Genomic DNA, 23,785 nt, shown 5'->3' with positions numbered 1-23,785 from the left:
TCATCCTTCCATTTGTGCAGTACGTGCTCAGATCGTCTGGTAATACAATACTTTCCATCATCAAGACCAGCTATCACTCACCAGAGACTGTTTATTACGAATACTCATCCTGTGCATTTCTCATTCTTCATTTTCAATAAACATACCTGTTGGATTGATTTATACATCTCTTGTCTGAGTCTGCATTCTGTGACAGAAGGCCAGACCAAAACATCATGAATCCAACGGGTATGGATCCCTTCCAGGAGCTGGTAGATTCACTTCGGAAAGTCCTCAGCGTACCCGCGAGCACAGCACCACCGCCAGCACCTGCGCCCTCTTCTTCGGCTCCTGTTTACACCGCCAGTCCCGTGGTCAATCCAGCGCCCTACTCTGGCTCGGCGGAAGAATGCAACGGGTTTCTGCTACAGTGTTCGCTCGCCCTTGAGATGCAGCCGCATAGATTTCCCACTGAGAGAGCTAAGATTTCATTCATTCTGTCTCTTTTGTCAGGTCGAGCGCTTCAGCGGGCAGAATTATTATGGCAGCAAAATGGACCAGTAACCCATTCTCTAGACGCCTTCATCGCTCATTTTAGAGATGTATTTGGTCGACCTGTTGGAGACTCATCAGTGAGTGAACAATTATACCATCTGCAACAAGGTAGAAGTTCAAGACTATGCACTCCAATTCCGTACTCTAGCTGCCTCAAGTGGATGGAATGAACGCTCCCTGATTACAACTTATCGCCAGGGGTTGGAGCCCTCCTTGCGGCTGCATCTCTCAGCATATGATGACACCATAGGGCTTGAGCGCTTCATACAACTGTCCATCAGAGTAGCAAACCGGATAAGAGGCTGTATGGAGGGTAGTTCATGCCAAAACCCAACTCTCCAACTCCGCCAGCCAGAGCTTCCCAGCCCTCCAGAACCAGCTGTCGAACCTATGCAGATCGACTTTTCACGTCTATCATCAACCGAACGTCGGCGTTGGCTGACCCAGGGCTTATGTTTACATTGTGGCCAGAATGGACACGTTATTCAGACGTGTCCCATCCATCCTCCCAGGTCTATGGTGTGTGTAGTTTCATATTCCTCTACAAATGTACGTCCACTCACCACTGCTATTCAGCTCACTACTCCTCATCACTCTGTTACAGTACACGCCCTCCTCGATTCTGGGTCAGCCGGCAACTTCATCTCCCAGGACCTCTGCAATCAACTCAGACTCAAGAAAAAAAGTAAATGATATCCAATACAAGATTCAGTCCATCACCGGTAGTCCCCTCGGTCGAGGAAAAGTTCAATACTGTGTGGGTCCACTTCAACTTCAAGTCGGTCAGCTCCACATCGAAGAAATATGCCTGCTGGTTCTGGAGAATTCCATCGCTAGGATTGTTTTAGGGCGTCCGTGGCTCGTTTTGCATGATCCCACCTTATCATGGACCACCGGCGAAGTCCTGAAGTGGGGTAAAGATTGCTTCTCCAGATGTTTTCCTCATATACCCAAACCAGTAAGCCAAAATCTCACCCTACCACTTAGTTCCACATCCATTGAGAGTCCTGTTGAGAAGCTTTCCATGGAGATACCAGCAGAATATTCCCACTTCAGTGACGTGTTCTGCCCAAAACGAGCTACACAGTTACCACCTCATCGACCATAGGACTGTGCAATAGAGCTTCTGCCCGGTGAACCAGTGCCCAGAGGCAAGATATATCCACTCTCCATCCCTGAACAGAAGGCAATGGAGGAGTATATCGAGGAGGCGCTGCAACAAGGGTACATCCGTCCATCTATCTCCCCTGCTGCTTCCAGCTTCTTCTTTGTTGCTAAAAAGGACGGAGGCTTGCAGTCCTGCATAGATTACCGGGCACTTAACAACATCACTGTCAAATACCGTTATCCTCTTCCTCTCGTCCCAGCAGCTCTGGAACAACTTCGCAGAGCCCACATCTTCTCTAAGTTGGACCTCAGGAGTGCGTACAACCTCATTCGGATACATGAGGGGGACGAATGGAAGACTGCTTTTGTCACCCCTACAGGCCACTACGAATACCTAGTCATGCCCTATGGATTAGTAAATGCCCCCTCCGTCTTCCAAGGATACATGAATGAGGTGTTCCGGGAATGCCTCCATCGTTACGTCCTAGTGTACATTGATGACATCCTTGTGTACTCCCGGAACGAGGCCGAACATCGCCAGCACGTCTCTGAGGTCCTCAGACGGCTCCGCGAACACCACCTCTTTCTCAAAGCAGAAAAGTGCACCTTCCATCAATCCTCCATCCAATTCCTCGGTTACGACATCAGCCCTAAAGGCATTCAGATGGACGAGAGGAAAGTAGACGCAATCAAATCCTGGCCCATTCTTACATCCGTCAAAGAGCTACAAAGATTCCTTGGTTTCTCAAATTTCTATCGTCGCTTCATCCACAACTACAGTGCCATAACCTCTCCACTTACTGATCTCCTGAAAGGCAGGCCCAAGTCTCTGTCCTGGACTCCAGAGGCTAACCTGGCAATGAGGACCTTACAGCAAGCCTTCACTTCAGCACCTCTCCTGGTCCATCCGGATCCTGAGAAACCATTCGTCATAGAGGTGGATGCCTCTACATCAGGAGTAGGTGCTGTCCTATCCCAGCAGCAGGGGACTCCTCCTCGACTTCATCCATGTGCCTTCTTTTCCAAGAAACTATCCTCGGCGGAGCAGAATTACGATATCAGGAACAGAGAACTTCTTGCCATCAAGCTCGCCCTGGAGGAATGGAGACACTGGCTGGAGGGGGCCCTTCATCCTTTTGTGGTACTTACAGATCACCGTAACCTTGAATATCTCCGAGAGACAAAGCAACTGAATCCCCGACAGGCCAGGTGGGCCCTCTTCTTTACCCGCTTCAACTTTACCATCTCTTACCGTCCAGGGACCAAGAACACAAAAGCAGATGCTCTCTCCCACCTCCATGCTCCTTCAGAGCTCCCAGATAAGCCAGAATCCATCCTTCCTCCTGAGCTAATTGTTAGTCCTATCCAATGGTCCCTGGATGAAGATATAGCAGCCGCCAGTGTCTCCGATCCTGGAGATCCATTTCTCATTCTTCATTTTCAATAAACATACCTGTTGGATTGATTTATACATCTCTTGTCTGAGTCTGCATTCTGTGACAGTTTTCAGTGGCAAGTTTTATTTTAGTTCCCAGAATATTCTCCTAAAAGTTAGGATAACATTCCCTAAAAACATTCTGCAAATGTTTATTGATAACATTGTAAGAACATTATCCTCTAACATTCTAATAAAGATTTAATCGGGAAGCTTCCCATTGGACATTCAATGTGTTGCTCAGATGTCAAATTTTGGTTGAAAGTAAAAACCCAACCTTTGTTTTATAAAGGCCCAACTTCATTAAATAACTCAAAAATGCATTACCAGCTTCACTTATTATAAACTTATTATTATTATTATTTCTGTCATACATTTACAAAAGGTCTTATTGAGATTAACAGAAATTTAGATGTTGATGTCACCATTATGGTGATAAGTGTTTGCTTTAGTTGGGTAATTTGACTTGTGCTTCAGATGTTTTTATTTAGTTGCTGTAACTATGTTTGTTATAACAAAAACAGCAACAGAAAGTCTCATCAATTTGGCAACATGTTGATAGCCTAAATATCACCATGTAGTTATCTGCTTTCATTCAGTCTAATCTATGGTATTGATTTCTTTCACACAAACATCAAGAATCACTGCATGAATCTCAATAATGGTGACATACTTCATGCTACAATGTATTCTGAGTGCATCATACAAAACTCATCCAGGGCTCCCAGAATGCATCGCGGCATGAAGCATGTCACCATTGTTGAGATTCATACACTGATTCTTGGTGTCTAAGCATTCAATAGTTTCAAGTGGTTTGTGAACAATGTGAATACATGTCATCTAATTAAAATACCACTGGATCTTTTGCTGTTGTAAGACATTTCTATAATCACTAATATGAAATTGCTTGGATGGATTAAACTCTAGAAGAAATCAGTTTATCAGATCACCACGTGATGATATTGTTAATTTCAGTAAGAACCTAACATCATCTGATCACATTTTCTCATGTTGTTTTCACCATAACAAAAATAATTACAGCAGCTAAAGAGAAACGTTGAGACAAAAAGTCAAACTGCCCCACTAAAGCAAACACTTATCGCCATTATGTTGACCAAACTATTACTTTTAAAGAGACATTAACATCTAAACCTCTGTTAATCTCAATAAGAACTTGTGTAAATGTATGACAGAATAATATGGTTTGTAATAAGTGAAACTGGTTTTGGAGTTATTTAATGATGCTGGAGCTTGACATCAAACAAAGGTTGGGTTTTCACTTTCAACCAAAATTTGACATCTGAGCAATGTACAGGTGCATCTCAATAAATTAGAATGTCGTGGAAAAGTTAATTTATTTCAGTAATTCAACTCAAATTGTGAAACTCGTATATTAAATAAATTCAGTGCACACAGACTGAAGTAGTTGAAGTCTTTGATTCTTTTAATTGTGATGATTTTGGCTCACATTTAACAAAAACCCACCATTTCACTATCTCAACAAATTAGAATACGGTGACATGCCAATCAGCTAACCAACTCAAAACACCTGCAAAGGTTTCCTGAGCCTTCAAAATGGTCTCTCAGTTTGGTTCACTAGGCTACACAATCATGGGGAAGACTGCAATCATTGACACCCTTCACAAGGAGGGTAAGCCACAAACATTCATTGCCAAAGAAGTTGGCTGTTCACAGAGTGCTGTATCCGAGCATGTTAACAGAAAGTTAAGTGGAAGGAAGAAGTGTGGAAGAAAAAGAAGCACAACCAATCGAGAGAACCACAGCCTTGAGATGGTATGTCAAGCAAAATTGATTCAAGAATTTGGGTGAACTTCACAAGGAATGGACTGAGGCTGGGGTCAAGGCATCAAGAGCCATCACACACAGACATGTCAAGGAATGTGGCTACAGTTGTCATATTCCTCTTGTTAAGCCACTCCTGAACCACAGACAACATCAGAGGCGTCTTACCTGGGCTAAGGAGAAGAAGAAATGGACTGTTGCCCAGTGGTCCAAAGTTCTGTTTTCAGATAAGAGCAAGTTCTGTATTTCATTTTTGAAACCAAGGTCCTAGAGTCTGGAGGAAGGGTGGAGAAGCTCATAGCCCAAGTTGCTTGAAGTCCAGTGTTAAGTTTCCACAGTCTGTGATGATTTGGGGTACAATGTCATCTGCTAGTGTTGGTCCACTGTGTTTTTCACAGTGCTTCTTTGAAAAACACATTCATGCTTCCTTCTTCATGCTTCCTTCTGCTGACCAGCTTTTTAAAGATGCTGATTTCATTTTCCAGCAGGATTTGACACCTGCCCACACTGCTAAAAGCACCAAAAGTTGGTTAAATAACCATGTTGTTGGTGTGCTTGACTGGCCAGCAAACTCACCAGACTTAAACCCCATAGAGAATCTATGGGGTATTGTCAAGAGGAAAATGAGAAACAAGAAACCAAAAAATGCAGATGAGCTGAAGGCCACTGTCAAAGAAACCTGGGCTTCCATACCACCTCAGCAGTGCCACAGACTGATCACCTCCATGCCACGCCGAATTGAGGCAGTAAGTAAAGCAAAAGGAGCCCCTACCAAGTATTTATACAGTAAATTAATATACTTTCCAGAAGGCCAACAATTCACTAAAAATGTGAATTAGTGGGTTTTTGTTAAATGTGAGCCAAAATCATCACAATTAAAAGAACCAAAGACTTAAACTACTTCAATCTGTGTGCACTGAATTTATTTAATAAACGAGTTTTACAATTTGAGTTCGATTACTGAAATAAATGAACTTTTCCACAACATTCTAATTTATTGAGATGCACCTGTAAGTTCACATCTGATGTGATGGGAAGCTTTATTAGAATGTTAGAGGATAATGTTCTAACAATGTTATCAGTAAACATAGAATGTTTTTAGAAAACGTTATCCTACCTTTTAGCAGAACATTCTGGGAACTAAAATAAAACTTGCAGCTGAAAACATTCCCAGAACATAAAACCTTTCTAGCTGGGATCCTTGAAATGTGTTCCTAATGTGGTTGAGATAATGTTCTTCATTAGTTACCATGAAACATTGTGTCAATGTTTTAAAAACATTGTCTATTCTGTTAGCTAAACAACATCCTCAAAATGATGCAGTTAAAATGTTATAGTTTCGTTTTAACACATCACATTATGAGAATGTTTTCTAAAAACATTCTGGTATCTCAGACCTCAATGATATCCTTATAATGTTTTCCTAATGTGGCTGAGATAATGTTCTTCTTTAGTTATCATATTATACAATATTCTTAATAAAACATTGACACAATGTTTAATATATTGTGTCAATGTTTTATTAAGAATATTTTATAATCTGTTACCTCAAAAACATTCCCAAAACTTCCTTGAAATGTTACAGTTAAAATGTGATATCATTGTTTACATTTAACATTACAGGAACATTATTTGAAACTAAAAAAAAACATCCTTAAAACATTCTTTAAACATTACATTCAAATGTTTTCTTTAAAACATTAACCAAACATGTATAGAATGTTAGCTAAAGTCAAAATAGTCAAATATTCAAAAAGTTTTTTTGGTTAGGAATCAGGGTTCTGATGAGAACACTGACAAATATGTAACTGACTTAATCTTGCTAGTACGTGCAATTTTGGCCAGATCAAACTCGCTGATCTGTTTGCAGCACGACCAGCTTTGAAAGAGAAACGTACGACAGGAAACACGCTGTGAGAAAAGAGGAAGGTACACTGTAAAAAATAAAAAACACAATTTGTTGAGTCAGCTTAAAATAATTTGTTACCCTGCCGCCTTAAAATTATAAGTTCAGTCAACTAAAATAAGTTTATTCAACTTGAAATGTTAAGTTGTACTAAGTAACAACTTAGATATTTGTGTTTGCTAAACTTAACAGATGGGTAAGTAACCCAGCTGCCTTAAAATTTTAAGTTGATTCAACTCAAATATCTAAGTTGTCACTTAGTATAATTTAACATTTCAAGTTGAATAAACTTTTTTTGAGTTGACTGAACTTAAAATTTTAAGGCAGCCAGGTTACAAATTATTTTAAGTTGACACAACAAATTGTTTTTTACAGTGTAAGAGCACTCTAAACTGCAAGTTTTGCAGAAAAATTCCTGAGAGAAAAAAATTATAATTTTTTGGAGTTTAGCTCCAACTTTACTCAACACACCTCTCAGGAAGTTTCTAGTACAGGGGTGCTCAAACTCGGTCCTGGAGGGTCAGTGTCCTGCAGAGTTTAGCTCCAAACCAATTTCCAATGCACCTGAACCAGCTAATCAAGCGCAATCAGGAAACTGTCTTCATAGAGAGTTCAACTGACTGAAGGGGCTCAGAAAGATCATTTTCTAAGGCCTGAAGGACCACTGAGAAATCCCAAGAGGGGATAAGGCGTGGCCTTGGAGGATTCATTCTCTGAGCTTCCTAAGTGGGCTAGGTGGTTGAGGACTGTGTGCGCAAACCAACTCTTGAAAGTGAGATAGAATAAGCCAGTCATTGAGTGAAGGGCACGGATCAGCACCCCTTAGGCCCAGGATTGGTCTGAGCCCCCCACTCTTCTTGGGTACATTGAAGTAGGGGCTGTGAAACCTGTTCAGCCAGGGGGACAAGCCATCGTGCCCTTTGCCAGAAGGGTCGCGACCTCCACTCTAAAAACGGCAGCATTCTCTCTTCACACCAAGGTAGCTTTCGACATACCTGGGGCAGAGTTCCCATGGCACAAAAGCCACACTGGCAGAAGACACTGCTTTATCTGCCAGGTCTGTCAAAGAAGCCTCTGACAAGTGTGGGAACTGGAGTTCATCAGTGTGTGTCATGCTCTCTCTATGACTAACCTGTTGCATCATAACATGAGGACAGCTGGAGCAAAGCAGGATCCACCCCCCATCCCCCTGCCAGAAGTATAGCTAGGCTGGTCAGCTGGTTCCTCCTCCTTGGGTCGCCCATTTCAGTTACACTTCAAAGCCTTGTGACGGTTGGCGGGCTGACGGTGCCCATCTTTCACTGCTTTATCTGCCAGGTCTGTCAAAGAAACCTCTGACAAGTGTGGACTGAACAACAAGGAGACGTTAATATCGCTTGTCTCCAAATATTAATTTCTGCATTTTCAGAAGAGCGCCTGGTGTTTTCAGCTGGCCAAAAATGTTTTGGTGGACATACAGCTTAAGGCCATGGTCATTAAGTCTGCATACATAACTTATACAAGATGATGATGATTCCCCGTAGTGCACAATAAGCTCGAAATCGCAGAATCCACAAAAGATGTGACTCCTCTTTGACTCCTCAATGACCGTTGCAGGTTGCTCCGGGTGGTAAACAGCAGTAAAAATGACACTTCAAAATATAGAAAAAAGCACTACCAGATTGCAGCCATACAGGCACTGGAAACATTGTATCTTAAAACAAACAAAACAATGAGAAGAGCGCCCAGCCAGCATTCCTTGTCAATATTTAGATGTTGCAACTATTCAGAAACAATTACCATTAATCTAACAACTAACTTATTTAATTACTAACTGTAATTAATGAAATTATAAACAAATATTTTTATTGATTTATAAGTAAATAATAAAAGTAATATAAACATTGGTCTCATTTTTGTGTAAAGGAAAGATAGTTTGTATAAATAATACTTAATGAAATTGAAATGTGACGTAAGTACACAACTATACATTACTTTTAGACAGTTTAACTGTTAGAGTTCACATAGATTTAATTGTTTCCATCAGTGAAATTAAAATTAATAATTATAAGTTACATTTCTTGAAAAAAAACATATAAATAAAATACAGCAATCCATATGTATTTATCTGAATGTTGCAACATTTACAAAAACAATTATCAGAAACTATTTCCTCTGTGCAGCTAAAACTCTTTGACTAATTTGGTCTTAGTATGAAAGTTCATACATCATGAATTCTGAGGCGCAAAGAATGGGAAGAGATGAGTTCTGGCACATTTCTGGCAATGTCCATCCAGGGCTTATAGTACAGTGGCAGGTCTCTCTGAAACACAGTGCAGATGTGTGTGCATGATAGTATAATGAAAAATTATCAAGAACATATATTGCTACATCATAATATATATTTGTAATTAATATATAATCATTTTTCATTATATTTACTGTTAGACAGATGTTTTGATTTAAAAAAAATCCTATACATATTGCATATTTAATTTACATCATAGCATGTTATGACTCCTAAATATATCCATAAAATGTACCATACAGTTATGTGGTAATATTTTACAATTAGGTTCATTAGTTAATATTAGTTAACTACTTTAGTTAACAACTAAAAATGAACATTACTTCTACAGTATTTACTAATCTTAGTTAATGTTCATTTCAACTTTACGAATGCATTATTAAAACCAAATGTTGTGCTTGTTAGTTAATGCACTATGAATTAACATGAACTAACAACAAACAACTACTTTCATTAACTAACATAAAGAAAGATAAACAATTAACAAATAACAAAACAAACTGTAGCTTTGTACCTGTAAAATAAATAAAATGACCTACCAGAGGCTCAGGAAGAATAAACCCACAACTCTCAGAGATGTGAAACTGTCCCAAAGACAACAGTGTCTCTGTATTTTTCACTTTAGTGCGCATAGTGTTTAGTCCAATACTAGTGCCTTACTGTCTGTTTAGCAAGTGTCAGGCACATACCACTGTCATCACTCTGTAGTCGGAAGTAGTATGAACCTTATCTGCCAGGCAACCTGTCCTCACTTCCCATCAGAAATCAGAGAGATAGTAGTGTACTAATTGTGGGCAGCTCTTATATTGGGTGAGCAGCACCTCTTAGACATGAATGCAGTTTCACTTTGGACACAGCAGGTGTCTGGTTCATTCAAAAAGTGGCAAATCGTAGATGGTTTTGGTTGCAGTGAAGACAGTGTGCAATAGTATAAATAATATATATAATATGTATAGCAGCCATGAAGAGCTGTGCTAGCAGTGGGATTTTGGAAGTGCTTTGTGGGGACTTTGCATAGACTTTGCGTTTTTATCTAACAATATTTTCTATCCACCACACCTAAACCTATACCTTATAAAAAATCTTTCTCAACATTTTCATAATTTTTTATACAGGTCATACAGGTTTGAAACAACAGGTATGACCTGTATAAAATATCATGTAGTGTTTTAATCATTTTTAAACATATCACATTTTTAACAGTATAAATGATTGTACGTTGTGTAGTTTTTTGCACATACCAACAATATTTGTATCATACAATAGAACTCCCCGGGGCATCTAGAACCTTTGCTGTATATATATAAGTTCTGGAATGAAACTCTAGAGCAGCAGTGTAGTGCAGGGTATACGCAGATATATGGCATATAACCACTTCTTTCATTCGGGTTTGCGTATACCCACTTCTACATCCCCTCTGATGCACATTATTCAGTAGTGTCCTGCATTAGCCAAAATCATGACAGTCCACCACATGAATAGCTAAGTCAATCGCATATGAATAAATGCAAATATCCCTAAAAACTTTTGAACAGGATGAAGATGTCCAACATGAAGATACGTGTATGTTTCCTGGAAGTCAAATTAAGTAAAATTTACCATGATCTTCAAATTCAAAAAGTTTTCACCCCCTGGCACTTTTTGTTTACCTCAAAAGAATCAAGTATCTTAGTATCTTGTAAGATGTGTTACCGACGGATAGGTATACACATGCACCTGGTGTACCTAAGGTGTAGATTTAAATGTTGGTAAAAGAATCAAAGGATATAACGTTAAAATAAAAAATTGTTTTAAAGACGAGGGCTGTGTTAAAAGTCAATGGCTCAAGTGAAACTCACCAGACCAGTTTTCAAAAACCGCGGAACATTCTTAGAAGATATTTTCACATTCTTTGTGTAGTTCATATGCACGCACTACTTATTCTGTGTCTCGACAAGACGCCACATGACACAGCATGATACAAAACAGTTGCATTCTGTATGATGTCATAAAAATTCACACATTTACCTACAGTAGGTGTATGTGTGTAAGTGTCTGCTCTCCTGTATAGTGGAGGACCAAAGCGTAAACGGTTTGAATATAAATTTATATATTTGTATAATGCTGTTCTTGGAGATGATATTGGTTTTCTGGACAGAATCAGTGTGCATATCGACTACAAAAAGAATTTGAAAAATGTTTTCTAAGAATGTTCCGCCATGTTTCATAACACTGGTCTGGTGAGCTTGCTCATGATCCACTGTGAACTTCACGAGTTCAGGATAAAGAAAGAATAAAGTAATTTGTTATTAATCTTTTTATATAGAAGCAATTACTTTATTTTGTCAAACTATTTTTTTATGCAATTAATTACACAATGTGATGATAAAATTAGAGTATCACAAAATAATCACACATTGGATGGCTTAGTCATTATTGTGTTAAAAGAGAAAACATCAAATAGACTACAAAATGCACCTTTAGAAAGAAATATTTTACTTGGTTCAGCACATAATTTATTACACATACTTTTAGGCTACAACATAATAAAAAAATGAAACAAAATATAATCACGTTGCCATTACATACAAAACTAAACCATTTTAATAGCTGAAACACTAGTATAGCTATTTTGGGAAAAGAGGGGAAAAAAGACAGGTTCGGGTCAGACTCTGCCCGAGAATTCTGATAAGCTGTCGGACAAGGGCCGGGCTTAGCATTAAACCCTGAGCATTAGGCCCGTGCAGGGCTCTAATTGGTGCTGACAATATAAAGCATGCAGTTAAGAATGGATCACAAAGAAAGAAGACCAAGTGCAGAAAGGACTTGGAATATGGCTTCACTCACCTTGGTGAAAAAACAGCATATGCTGGTAGGTATGTTTTGATGCTGGAATGCTGGTTAGGTAGGTTTTGATGCTGGTTTATGCTGGTCCATTGCTGGTTTATGCTGGTCATGTTGCTGGTCAAGGACCAACATGAACCAGCAAAGGACCAGCATAAACCAGCTATAGCATCTACAGCCTTAAGTATTTCAAACAACACTTACAGCAAAGCAATCATGTGTGTGTGTGTGTGTGTGTGTGTGTGTTTTTTAAGAATAAACTTGATTAGTCAGTGTGCCCATGTAATACCAATTAGAAACAACTTTAAAGTGTGTTCTATGAGCACAATGTGTTTAACACAATTACACATTTGAAAATGAAGAGAAATGCATACTTGACAGCAAGGAGACCCTTAAGAGCATGCAGGGTTCTAGTGCAGAGCTCCAGAGACTCACACACACAGTGTGGGGGTTTTCTGGTTATTGAATCCAAAATAACTACAATGCCACTTCGCTTATATATCCAAACCAGAACAAAGAAATCTTCAAATTGGTCGTAAAAACACAAAGACCTTTTGGTTTGTTAGGATCTTGTGACCTGAGATCTAAAGATCAAAAAAACATACACAACCGTCTCACCATACACTGAGGGAGATACACCCCTTCAGCAGCAGAACACAATTATTTGAAAGTTAGTGACTGCTGTAAAGTTGACATGTTGATGATAAATGCACAGTGAACCACAAAGTTGCTTTAAGCATAGGTGTTCTGTGTTGCTGCAGTCTTTTTAGTCAGACTTGTTCAGTCTGTAGGATTACATGCTGTATCAGGGGTACGCGGGGCACAATCTAACGCGGGGTTAGTTGTAACACGCCTGGTTTAAATATTTTTACACACGCTAGCATAACCAACTGTTTACTAGATGCCATAGCAGCACTATACAGAGAAAAAAAGTGTGCCAAAATTCAAAAGCCTTTTGAAGATATCGCTGAATATTTATTTTACCATAGTAAAACTAAATTTCTGACTGAAGTAAATTTTTAATCTCAGTTTTTATTCATTTAAAATGAGACAAATCTGCTATTATTTTAATCTTCAATCTGTTATTTATCAGTTCAGATAGTTTATTAATGCTTGGCAAACTAGCAGAAGACACAAACGAGTTTTATATTCCAGTCGCGATGATGGGGAATGTGTTACAGCGTTACAATCTGCCCTACTATTATTAAACTATGCTATTCTATGACATTAGCGATGTAATTTTCACTATTTACCTTTATGGATTTTAAAAAGAAACCACAAGAAACAGGTGAATAAAGACTGACAATCGATGTTTAATGTAGAGAAATTATTATTTCAAGAAATGTAAAGCATTTTGGCTTGTTTATGTGTCTTGTGTTCTATGAGAGCTGTGTTTGGAGGGAGGGGAGTGTTTTTCTGAATGTCTAAATGTGTTTCATGTATTTGCGCACATTGTTTTCAACTATACTGCATAGCTATGGTTTGCAATCATAGCCGTCCCACACATGGTTGCGATGTGTTTGTTGTGACCTCAAAAATGTGAATTTTTTAAAGCAGACCATGCGAGCAGCAACCGGTAGCCAGCGTGGGGAGATAAGATAGGTGTGTTGTGAGCCCTTTTGGGCTTATTGAAAACCGGTCAAGCTGCTGCATTTGGAATCATTTGTAGAAGTTTGATTGCACATGATGGAAGTCCAGCCAGAAGAGCATAGCAATAGTCTAGCCTAGAAATGTGTAGAAATTAGTTCAAAAGGGAAATGTACATAATTACAATTATGATTATTTATATCAGCTGCCAGAAGTAACTGTAACAGAATTAATATAACAATCAACTAATCTGTATGTCTTTAATTGTAATTAAGTGTAATTTTAGATCAACTCTACAAAAATATTATTTTCTTGGCCACAGGAAATAAATGCAAACCAATACTCGGTAGTGACTGACAGGAAGACCGGGGTTTAAATAGTGTCTCTGATTGGTTACAGGTGATGGCCACAATGGCTGATGGGGAACGTAGTCCGGGGTGTGGTGTAACAGTTAGTGAGATGTAAATGTCACAGTGACCTCTGGTGGTAGACAGACTGACATTCAGGAGTGGGTTCGTGACAATGACAGTACAAACATAGGCAAAAACCTAAGGAGCAAAAATATCAATCAATAGCAAACAGTTTGTTTGTGTGTGTTTGTGGTCCAGGGGCCAGATTCACAAAACAATCACTTAGGAACATTCTAATAAACGTCTTGAAATTTAGAAATCTAGAAATTTGATGATTTTCATGAATGTGGCCCCTGTACTAGAGGACCAAAGTTTGACCTAGATGAACTCAAATTAGTTAAAGATCAGAGCAGATCCTGCACAGACTCACTAGACCAGTTTTGGAACATCCTTATATGTTTTCACATTCTTTGTGAATCAGATATTCACGCATTACTGATTCTCCATCTCGACCAAAAACAACATAACACAGCATTCCACATGATATCATAAAAATCAGCAACAAACTCTTGAGTTTTTAGATTGTAGTGTTAAAAGCTGAAAAACTGAACACATTTAGCATACTGTTTGATATGTTTAATGCTCATGCTTGTGTCTGCCGCATTGTTTTAGAAACACACTTTACCACTTCTGAAACTAACAATATGTGAAAATCTTTCATTTTTTTAATAACACAGTCATCTCGAAACATTTTTTCTGTTGTATGTGAAGTTTCTTCAACTGTAAGCCTATGTAAAAACTTTAATTAAAAACAACCCTTGATCACCATGTTTACTTTCACGTTTTAAATGAACATATTTCATGAGGGGTCATTAATACAATTTTGACACAAAGTGCACTATTATCTCTCTCTGAAATCATATGACTACATGGGTATAAAGCTTCTCGGGTTACACATAACCTTAGACATTCAGGGAACTTGACCTGCACCTGAACGCTTTGGGTACGAGAATGCCCACTGTGCCATACTAACAAGTCCCTGTCAGGTGTGTATAAGGTGAGCACTTCTAAGATAAGAAGACTTGGGATCCTGGGGTAGAGGCCAGGCCCAGGTTATAGAACCGTACAAATTTGTGCAGAGTGGACCAGCTTGCCTCATCACAAATGTCCTGCAGGGAAACACCCAAGAATAAGGCCTTGGAGGTCATCATACTCCAGGTAGATTGGGCTTTTACCTCCACAGGTGACGGGATGCCAGAGGACAACTGATCTGCCTTATGCCTGCATAAGGCATAAGGAACTACATGGTATGTGTGTTGGAGCAGGGTTGGAACTAAATGCTGCATCCCTCCAGGAACTGAGTTTGACACCTGTGTTTTAGATAGTATTGTCTAAAATATTGTCCAAGCCTCCAACTCAACTCGACAGTTCTCTTATTTATTCATGAAATTATTTATTTATAGCACATATTAGACATTTACTTAAGTGAAATGCATTGAAATTTTTTAATGGGTTAAAAAATAATTCATGTTGACTTCAGCTGACTTAAATTTAGTTTTAACCTTGGATAACCCTTTAAATCAGGATTATTTGTCATCTCAAATATGCACACAGACAGGAGTTTATGTTTTCAGAAGCCTTTGGTTTTGTGTGAAAGTTTATCAATGAAACAACCAACATAGTTATATTTTCTTATATAGTGTCATATTCTTTATGTGTATAAAATCTGGATTGTTTAATTAGATAGTGTTTAGTCTCTCTGTGTGGTGTGTTTGTTTTACAATGAATGGGAAGTACTGCTGTCTGTATGTGTAATCTCACCCTAAATTATGTTTTGACCTAAAAACACTTTTACTGTAGTGCATGATTTTACTTTACATTGGTGATAATACTTTGCTGCTATCATCATTCTATTGTGAGCTCAGATGCAGCCTTGTGTATATCTGTCACAGATGAGTCTGGCAAAACTTGGTTCCCATTAGTACACTGTGTGATAGTAGTGTCTTTGGTTTCATCACGCACTGTCTTCAGAAAGGTCATAATCCCTGACCCTCCAGTTCCTCTTTCCTCCAGTGCTGTGGGTGCTTTTCTGATCGTATCCAGCTCCTCGGCCAAACCCTGCTTGCTGGCACGGAGCTGTTTGGCACGGGAGGCCGGGATAGTGATGTAACGGGTGACAATGTTAATGTGGTAATTCCGAAAGTCCACCAAGCGAGCCACACACTGCTCAAATGACTGTGTTAGATGCTCATCCGCTTGCTGGAGCACAAAGCTGCGCAGAGACAGGCGGCTATAGATGTGTTCAATGAACTGCTTATGAGAGGGCGGCATGTAGTCTCTCATTCTTCTCAGGAAGGCCCCTGTTTGAATATATTGGCAGAGCCAAAAAAATGTTTTTAACGTCTAGACACATCTGAGATTTATATAAAAACATTATCTTGAAATGGTACATTATATACACTAGCGTTCAAAAATTAACCTTTTACACAATATCATATAATATCTATATGTTTTTCTCTACAAGGCCTTGGGGGGTCAAACCCCACTTTGAAAACCCTTTCCCGATAGGTAAGATAAAACATTTATGTTGCAACTGAAATGATCCCCCTGGTTCTTTAATAACACCATTACAGACAGAGACTCCACAAGCTTGTGTAAAACCGGATGAAAGAAACTGGATGTTATCCAGCATAATAACTGTTGTCACTGCAAGGCAAAAATTTAAATCAGTAATGATCTAACCATGAGAACAATTAATGATGCTTCTCTTACCACTGCTGCCTTCATGTTGGACTCCCAATAGCTCATCAAAGCAGTGTAAGATACTACTTTGTGCGGCACTGCCGCCTGAAAACTCCATCGCCTTCTCTTGAACTCCCTCATACACGAGACCTTCTGGCATTGATGGGTTATCTTTCCATCTCAACACCCACATGCAAAAGGAGAGTAAAGTTTCTATAGATTCAGAAGAACTCTGAATAGAATAAAAAAATAAAAAAAAACCTACAGTATGGCTTACCCAGACAGATAGATCCTCATAATGCCATAGAATATAGAGGGATCTACATATTCTGAAACAGTGAACATTTATAATTAAATTAATTAAAACCACTTGAATAAATGTATTAAAGTTCTTTTTTTTTTCAACAGCAAGTATTACCATGCATTAGTTTAAGGGCCTGTTTCATGCTGTCTATGGCTTGACTGACAACATCCAGAGCTTTGATGACCACAGCAACATCATTATCATGGACACCATTGATGACATCAATGATAGACTGTGAAAAAAAAAATAGCTAGCATTACCATGGTACTGTAAAGTTAACAGATAGTAATACAACACTCTGTTGAACTGTGGCGTTTGTAAAGGTGCCAGACCTTCAGGCCAGGAACAGCTGCCAACTCAACCAGCAGTGTCACCAGAAAAAATCCTCTTACACTTTCCCCACCAGGCAATGTCAGCAACAAATCCAAGTTCCTTACAGGAAGCAAGAACAGCCACCATAAATGGCAGGCCAACACTTTAAAAGCACTAGTCATAAACTACGTGAACATTTAGCTTACAACATATTACAAATGTTTTTTGACAGAAATGAAATTGTAAGGTCACATGCTGCAAAGAGGATCTGAATTCTCACAGAGCATATTTACATATTCCACAGTGAACATAATGAGATGGCGCCCTCTGCTGGTTCTACAAATCAACATTTAACACACATTTCTGATAATTCATCAAAATACTGTACTTACTCCATGGAAAAATGTCTGGGAACAATCCGTGTCCAGTTGATGCATGAAAAAGAAATATATATTATAACTGGCAAGTTTTCATTTGCACTTTGAATCTGAAATATAGCTAATTTGTTTAAATATAGGCTATGTTTTTAAATGTTTAAAAAAAAATAGATTTTATTACATTGCAAGTTGATTCAGGGGGGAACAATAGCATACTAATGATATCAGATTGTTGAATTAAATGTTCTGTCAGGAAGGGGTCATGGTTTGGCAAGTTGCCATGGTCTTTTTAGTCCCTGCTGATAGATATTGTAACTACATTATTAATCACTCAGGTGACTGAGTCGTATATAATTGCATCCAGAACTGGGCAGAATATCCTGAACAACTACATAATTAGCTACCTTGCCACCATAGTGTGATGCTAGTCACGACTGTTTCCTGGCAACATGAACTTGTCGCATCTGTTGCTCGAACCACATTGGTTGTTAATAATATTAAAGTAGGTGGTGAATTAATAACTTTGAAATACAGAGTTCTGGCATTAAACTCTAGATGGCGCAATCCAGATAGACCTAACTCAATCTGGCCTAATGACATCATTATCACATGGCACAGCTGATTGGTACTCTCCTGTATCAGTAGCCAATGAGCTCACTGCTCAACATTCAAATATATGACTAGTGCTAGCTCTAAGCAGTTTTGCAACATGCTTCAGAAACCTTCCCCAGCTCCACCTGTATAGATCTGCTATGAGGTGATTCATGTATGCTATGGGGGTTATTCATATATGTTATATGTGCAGCAGCAATATATCTTACATGCTCACAGCAGCATGTTGTGGATGTATTGGTAGTAGCAAGTCTCGGTACTTGCTCTGCCACAGCAGCAGAGTAGCAGATCTATTCTGCCAAGACCAAATACGTTTACATTGTCATGTACATTACCATACCAATCCCTCAGAGAGTTGTCATGACAGAAATCAAATTAATGTCAGATAACCGCTGTAAATAATGAATGCCATGGCATCTGAGGACTGCTTTGGTATTTTAATTCTCTGTTATTTTGCAGGTTTCCTAACATCATTCTGGAATTCCTCATGGAATTCATGACAAAGTCTCTTTAAGGCGAGTCATTTCGGCGACCATCTTTGAAACACCTCTCAGGCAGCTATTTCAGTCATGCAAGTACAGCTGCTATCCAGTGACTTTACCAATTTGCTCTTTTATTGAGAATGCGGGACTATTCCGCCATATTGTACTTTGCACTTTCTTCCATTCAAATGATGTGTCTCATCAGGTCCCTTGACGGGACAGTGATGAGGGAGTCAGCCATTTTAATAGCTGTCTCAATTGCAAAATCCTTCCAGTGCACTGGAACATATGATCCCTGAAAAATCCCACAATGCACTGTAAAAACAAGTGAGAATTAATTAGGTAGTTGTCAGGGCGAACCATCAACATCCAGTAGATCTCCCAAACATCAAAGGATTTTGCTGGAGGGAGACTGTCATGAGGTGTCTGAGAGTGTCTACCTCTGATCCATACTACAGCCAGACCCAGAGCCCAGTCCCCAATCACCCAACGCCATAGAGAATTTGCCAGAACCCCCTGCAGAGTGTCCACCCACCATGAGTGAACAGCCTGTGAGGACAACATCAACCATTGCCCCAGAGTCAATGCCTTGATTTGAGTCTGACCAGGGGTATGAGCCAGCACCAACCGTGGCAGAGGGAATTTTTGTGGAGTTGGACAAGGAGGACTGGCTAATTGATTGGGAAATGGAGGTAGAGCTACCCACCCTGCCCACCCATGAAACATCTCTGCCTCTCGATTCTTCTTGCACTGTGTCTTCGTCGTCATCACTGATCTTGCCCAGTTCAAGTTCTTCATCACCACTAGTCCCAGCCATCACTGTGTTTTTCAGTATCACCACCTGCCCTGTCTCTTACTAAGCCTATTTCAAAGGGCAAAGAGTTAAGATTTTTAAATTGTGTGCTTTTGGGGGTCCTGCGCCAGCTGAGCAACTGCAATTGAGATAAATACGGAACGCCTACTTATCGACCCTATTTAATGTGGTCATCAGATGCCCAAGTTGACATGATTCATTAGGGTCTTAAGGAGAAGTCTATAACATACTTTGGTTAAAACTTCTCAGTGGTAGTGTAAAAAACACCCTTTTTACCTTGTCAAAATCAGCCCTTTTTAGAGCGAGCCGTTTTGTTGCATTTGCCTTTAAATGCTAATGAGCTCTGCTCACCCTGCCCCTCTATTCTTTGGGGTGACGAGCAGTACTGTTTACTTTAGCCGCATTTAGCTGCGTTTGACAGCAAAACTTGCTAACTAGCACATTATTAAGATTTGCAAATACTCACTAATACCTTATACTCACTTCTGCTATAGGTGAAGCTGGATCACGAAATAATTTGCATAGATGCATTTATGTAGATCTCCGGCCACATTTCCTTCGAAAACGAAAGTAACGTTAATCCTCTGCGTCTTCAGTGGCTCAGATGTTGGGAGTAAATGACGACTGCTATGATCATTACTACATACAACAACAGGACACCTCAATTGCTTAGGAAACATTCTTGTCTTCCCCTGCACCGGCATCAACGCAATGGCAGTTGGACTGTTTACAGTTTACTCAGATCATTCAGGGCGGGTCTAAGGTAAAATGCCCATGTCAATCAACTATCGTGGGAGCGGCCTGGGTTTTTGTGACGCCACACAGTCAAGATGCTGACAATGGCCTGATTTGAAAAAGGGGATATTACTTATAAAGATTAAAAAAATACCACTGGGTGGATTTTTATCATTATAGGGTGGTTGAGTACACACACTGCCAACACACATTTATGTTCAAACAACATGTAAAAGTGAGTTTTGAATCCAATGACCCCTTTAAACAATTATTTTTCAGTAAAAACAGGCAGGATAACATATTACTACATATGAAACCACATGAATGAGTTAGTATGAATCAGTGTGTTTACCCATTTGGATCTCTTTTCTTCCAGTTGGCAAGGACCGTGTCAGCATGGATGAGAATCGGGGGCAGACCCAGTCTCTGAGACATTTCACAAAAAGGCACCGACAGATTCCGTGGAAGCACCTGGAGGTTCATTACAAACATAAAGAGTCAAACATTTCAATTCTGTGGTTTAGTCCTATTAATGGTCAGGAAAGCATATAAAATCACTGTAGTACTTTTACTGTTTCTCTCTCTCCCTCCTGCCACACATAACCCGAAGTCATTATGCTCAAAGCCAGATGGGCCAAACGCAGCTCACGATGAGTCTGCAACAAATGAGTCTCCAACAGAGGCATCTGAGAAAGAATACACAGCACAAAACAAATACAGAACAATCATGGAAGTCTAAGTCAGTCTGAGTGCAAAATACCACAATATATATATATATATATATATATAATAATTTGTTTTAAAAAGCTAAAATGTGACATTAGTAAGTACACATTAGTCTTGCACAGTTTAACTTATCTGCTTCCATCAATAAAATTCAAAATGAAAAAAATATATATGTTGCAACTTTTTGGAAACAATCAAAAATAACATTAGAAATTACAATTTAATTTTGAACTTTTTTTAAAACTTATTTTAATTTATAAAAAAAAAGGGTATAGTTAAAAATCGTATTTTTTCTAACTGGAGCAGAATTTGGGTCTGAAAGGGTTAAACAATGAAATCCCCATATAGGGTGTGTTGTTCCTCTAAAGAAATGAAAGAAAAGAAAGGCAGAAAGGAAAGGCAGAATAGAAAATGAAAGTAAAAGTATACTTTTTAATGAAATTAATATAAAATGAACTATTATATAACAATCTTTTTAGCACAAAACCATGAAGAATGGTTATATTCTGAATAGAAAAGCAAAATGTTAATGTGAAAGATCATACATCATGAATTCTGAGGCGCAAAGAATGGGAAGAGATGAGTTCTGGCACATTTCTGGCAATGTCCATCCAGGGCTTGTAGTATACTGGAAGGTCTGTCTGAAACACAATGTAGATGTATGTAGTATGTGTCCATAACACAGTAATATGCAACATACTGTAATATTGCCATTGTGAAAATGTTATATGAGAAAATCCTACACATACTCCATATTCATGAAATCATTTTTCTATACATTAATGCTTTTTCTCAGCCAAAGAGTTAAATACGACAGAGTACACAGTCCAAAGGTGAATCTTGAGGTGGTTTCATAGTTTTCCACCAATCATTGAAAGAGATACAAAATCCCAGAGTTAACAGTTCATTACCTTCAAAGCTAAAAAAAAAAAAAATACTTCTCATCATCAAATTTACACTGATAGTTAGATAGTTTTCTAAGATCACTGTCTGTTGGCTTTTTTTTTTTTTTTTTTTTTGCTTCTGAATGTGCACTGCTGAAATTATAAAACTGTGTCTTTAAAGAGCAAACTTCTGCATAAACTTTACCATTAAAGCAAATAGAGTCACTCAGAAAACAAACAGTGTCGAAGTCTAATGCTTTCATATACAAACAGTCTTACTGTATCTGAATATCCTAACTATATATGAATGCAAATTAATAGTTTGTTAAAACATTCTCACCAGCACAGTACATTCTGGACATTCAGTGTGTGTTACTGTGTTACTAAGAAGTAATGAAACAAATTATAGCTTTACCTGAGAGCAATCAGTTCCTTCTTTTGTCATCAGTTTGCCTTTTCCTTACCAGTTGAATGAACTGGTAAAGAAAATGCAAATTTTTATTGTACGTAGCATGAAACTAATATTGTACTAATATTAGTTGTATTATGTTATATTAATAATATTACACTGCATAAAGTTGTATTAATAATATAACACTGAATGAAACACCAGTATAATACATTCTTATTACAATGTTAAAAAAAAAAGTAATAAAAAATGATTTGCTTCAGCTAAAGTGTAATTACCTACCAGAGGTTCAGGAAGAATGAACCCACAGTCCTCAGAGATGTGAAACTGTTTCAAAGACAGCAGTGTCTCTGCATTTTTCATTTTAGTGCCCATAATTTTCACTACTGTACTAGTGATCAACTCTCTGTCTAGCAAGCTGTCACCACTCTGTAAGCTCAAAGTGAAATGAACCTTATCTTGCTTATCAAACAACAAAACCTTCTCTCTCTCTCGCTCTCTCTCGCTCTCGCTCTCTCTCGCTCTCTCTCGCTCTTTTTCTGTGTGTTTCAATTTTACCGTTAGTAATGACCTTTTCTTACTTCCCCTATCAGGAATCATATGAGTATTCATGTGTAAAAACCACAGACACACTACAGCAACAGTTGTCATAACCTGCAATACAAGGGTAATTCTGTAATTGCATTGTGCCATCTCAGACTAATTTTAACATTTTAATATATTGTGTTATATAATTATGCATTCAGAAAACTAATATGAATAACAGTTATACAGATTACTTTTACTTGACAAGCCTTACGCTCAAGGTAATGAAAGTACAAGGTGTTTAGTAGAACAATAATGAAATGCTGATATTTCCACAAATATGACTGTGATTTGATCACTGTCCTCTCTGTTCTGTGTTTTCTTAACCTTCATTGCTTACTGTCCTATTGGTATAGTTTATCTTGTCCTGTCAATCACATTTTCATGCTCTGTTTTTGCCTAGTTTTGCCAGGGAAAATAGTTTAATCATTTACTTTGTGTTGGTAATAATTCTGGCTCAGATCTCTGATCTGATTGATTGAATGGACTGTTTCCTGTTTTGACCTCTGCATGCACTCAAACAAATATTTCAGCCTAAACTTAAACTTTATGTAATTCAATTACATACGAAAGTTCCATGCATTTGGATTACATAGTTTTAATTTAAACAAATCAATTAAACTTAATGTGATTCAAATGCATCAGTCTTACGTGAATGAAACAGGTAAAGTTGATGTAATAGTTCCCAGTGTTAAACAAACCCTGCTCAGTGTTCATGTGTTTCCACACTACAGAGTGTTCAAGTAGCATTGACACAGTTTTGGTGTTAAGGAGATAATTATGTCATGATTGACCAATAATGATGAACACCTGTTGTTTACAAGCAGAATCACAGAAGGAAAGAGAAACACAAGAATCAGTCACAGCCAAAGATAAAATGAACTTAAATAAATTTAATAGACATTAAATCTCTGATTAAACAACTCCACAAACAACATTACAGTTTGACTTGATTTCTGTCATATATCCAC

At 38.4% G+C, this 23,785-nt stretch overlaps 1 protein-coding gene across 2 annotated transcripts; it reads right to left on the bottom strand.

The window, feature by feature from the left end:
- Positions 1–14,452: 14,452 nt before the first annotated feature.
- LOC127169615 (indoleamine 2,3-dioxygenase 2) lies at positions 14,453–22,681 on the bottom strand. 2 transcript variants are annotated; one of them, XM_051117122.1, is made up of 10 exons: positions 22,236–22,296; positions 21,482–21,577; positions 20,777–20,896; positions 20,563–20,681; positions 17,583–17,597; positions 17,211–17,310; positions 16,993–17,110; positions 16,852–16,903; positions 16,605–16,753; positions 14,453–16,192 (listed from the first exon to the last, which is right to left on the bottom strand). In XM_051117122.1, exons 1-10 carry the CDS (start codon positions 22,263–22,265, stop codon positions 15,738–15,740), a joined length of 1,254 nt encoding a protein of 417 aa, XP_050973079.1. In that variant the 5' UTR covers positions 22,266–22,296; the 3' UTR covers positions 14,453–15,737. The 2 variants fall into 2 exon arrangements, with proteins under 2 accessions (XP_050973079.1, XP_050973078.1); XM_051117121.1 differs by lacking the exon at positions 22,236–22,296 and adding an exon at positions 22,512–22,681 and having other exon boundaries at positions 14,454–16,192.
- Positions 22,682–23,785: the final 1,104 nt, after the last annotated feature.

Source organism: Labeo rohita, chromosome 8 (assembly GCF_022985175.1).
Source record: "Labeo rohita strain BAU-BD-2019 chromosome 8, IGBB_LRoh.1.0, whole genome shotgun sequence".
NCBI lineage: Eukaryota > Metazoa > Chordata > Actinopteri > Cypriniformes > Cyprinidae > Labeo > Labeo rohita.
This window is presented reverse-complemented; position numbering and strand designations above follow the sequence as displayed.

Excerpts from the sequence above, each read along its gene's own strand:
- LOC127169615 (XM_051117121.1), bottom strand. The coding sequence starts at position 22,604 with ATGGGCACTAAAATGAAAAATGCAGAGACACTGCTGTCTTTGAAACAG. Across the intron at positions 20,897-21,481 it reads TGCGCCTCAGAATTCATGAT|ATGCCTCTGTTGGAGACTCA; the intron begins GTATGATCTTTC and ends ATTCTTTCTCAG. Across the intron at positions 20,682-20,776 it reads GAGAGAGAGAAACAGTAAAA|GTGCTTCCACGGAATCTGTC; the intron begins GTACTACAGTGA and ends ATGAACCTCCAG.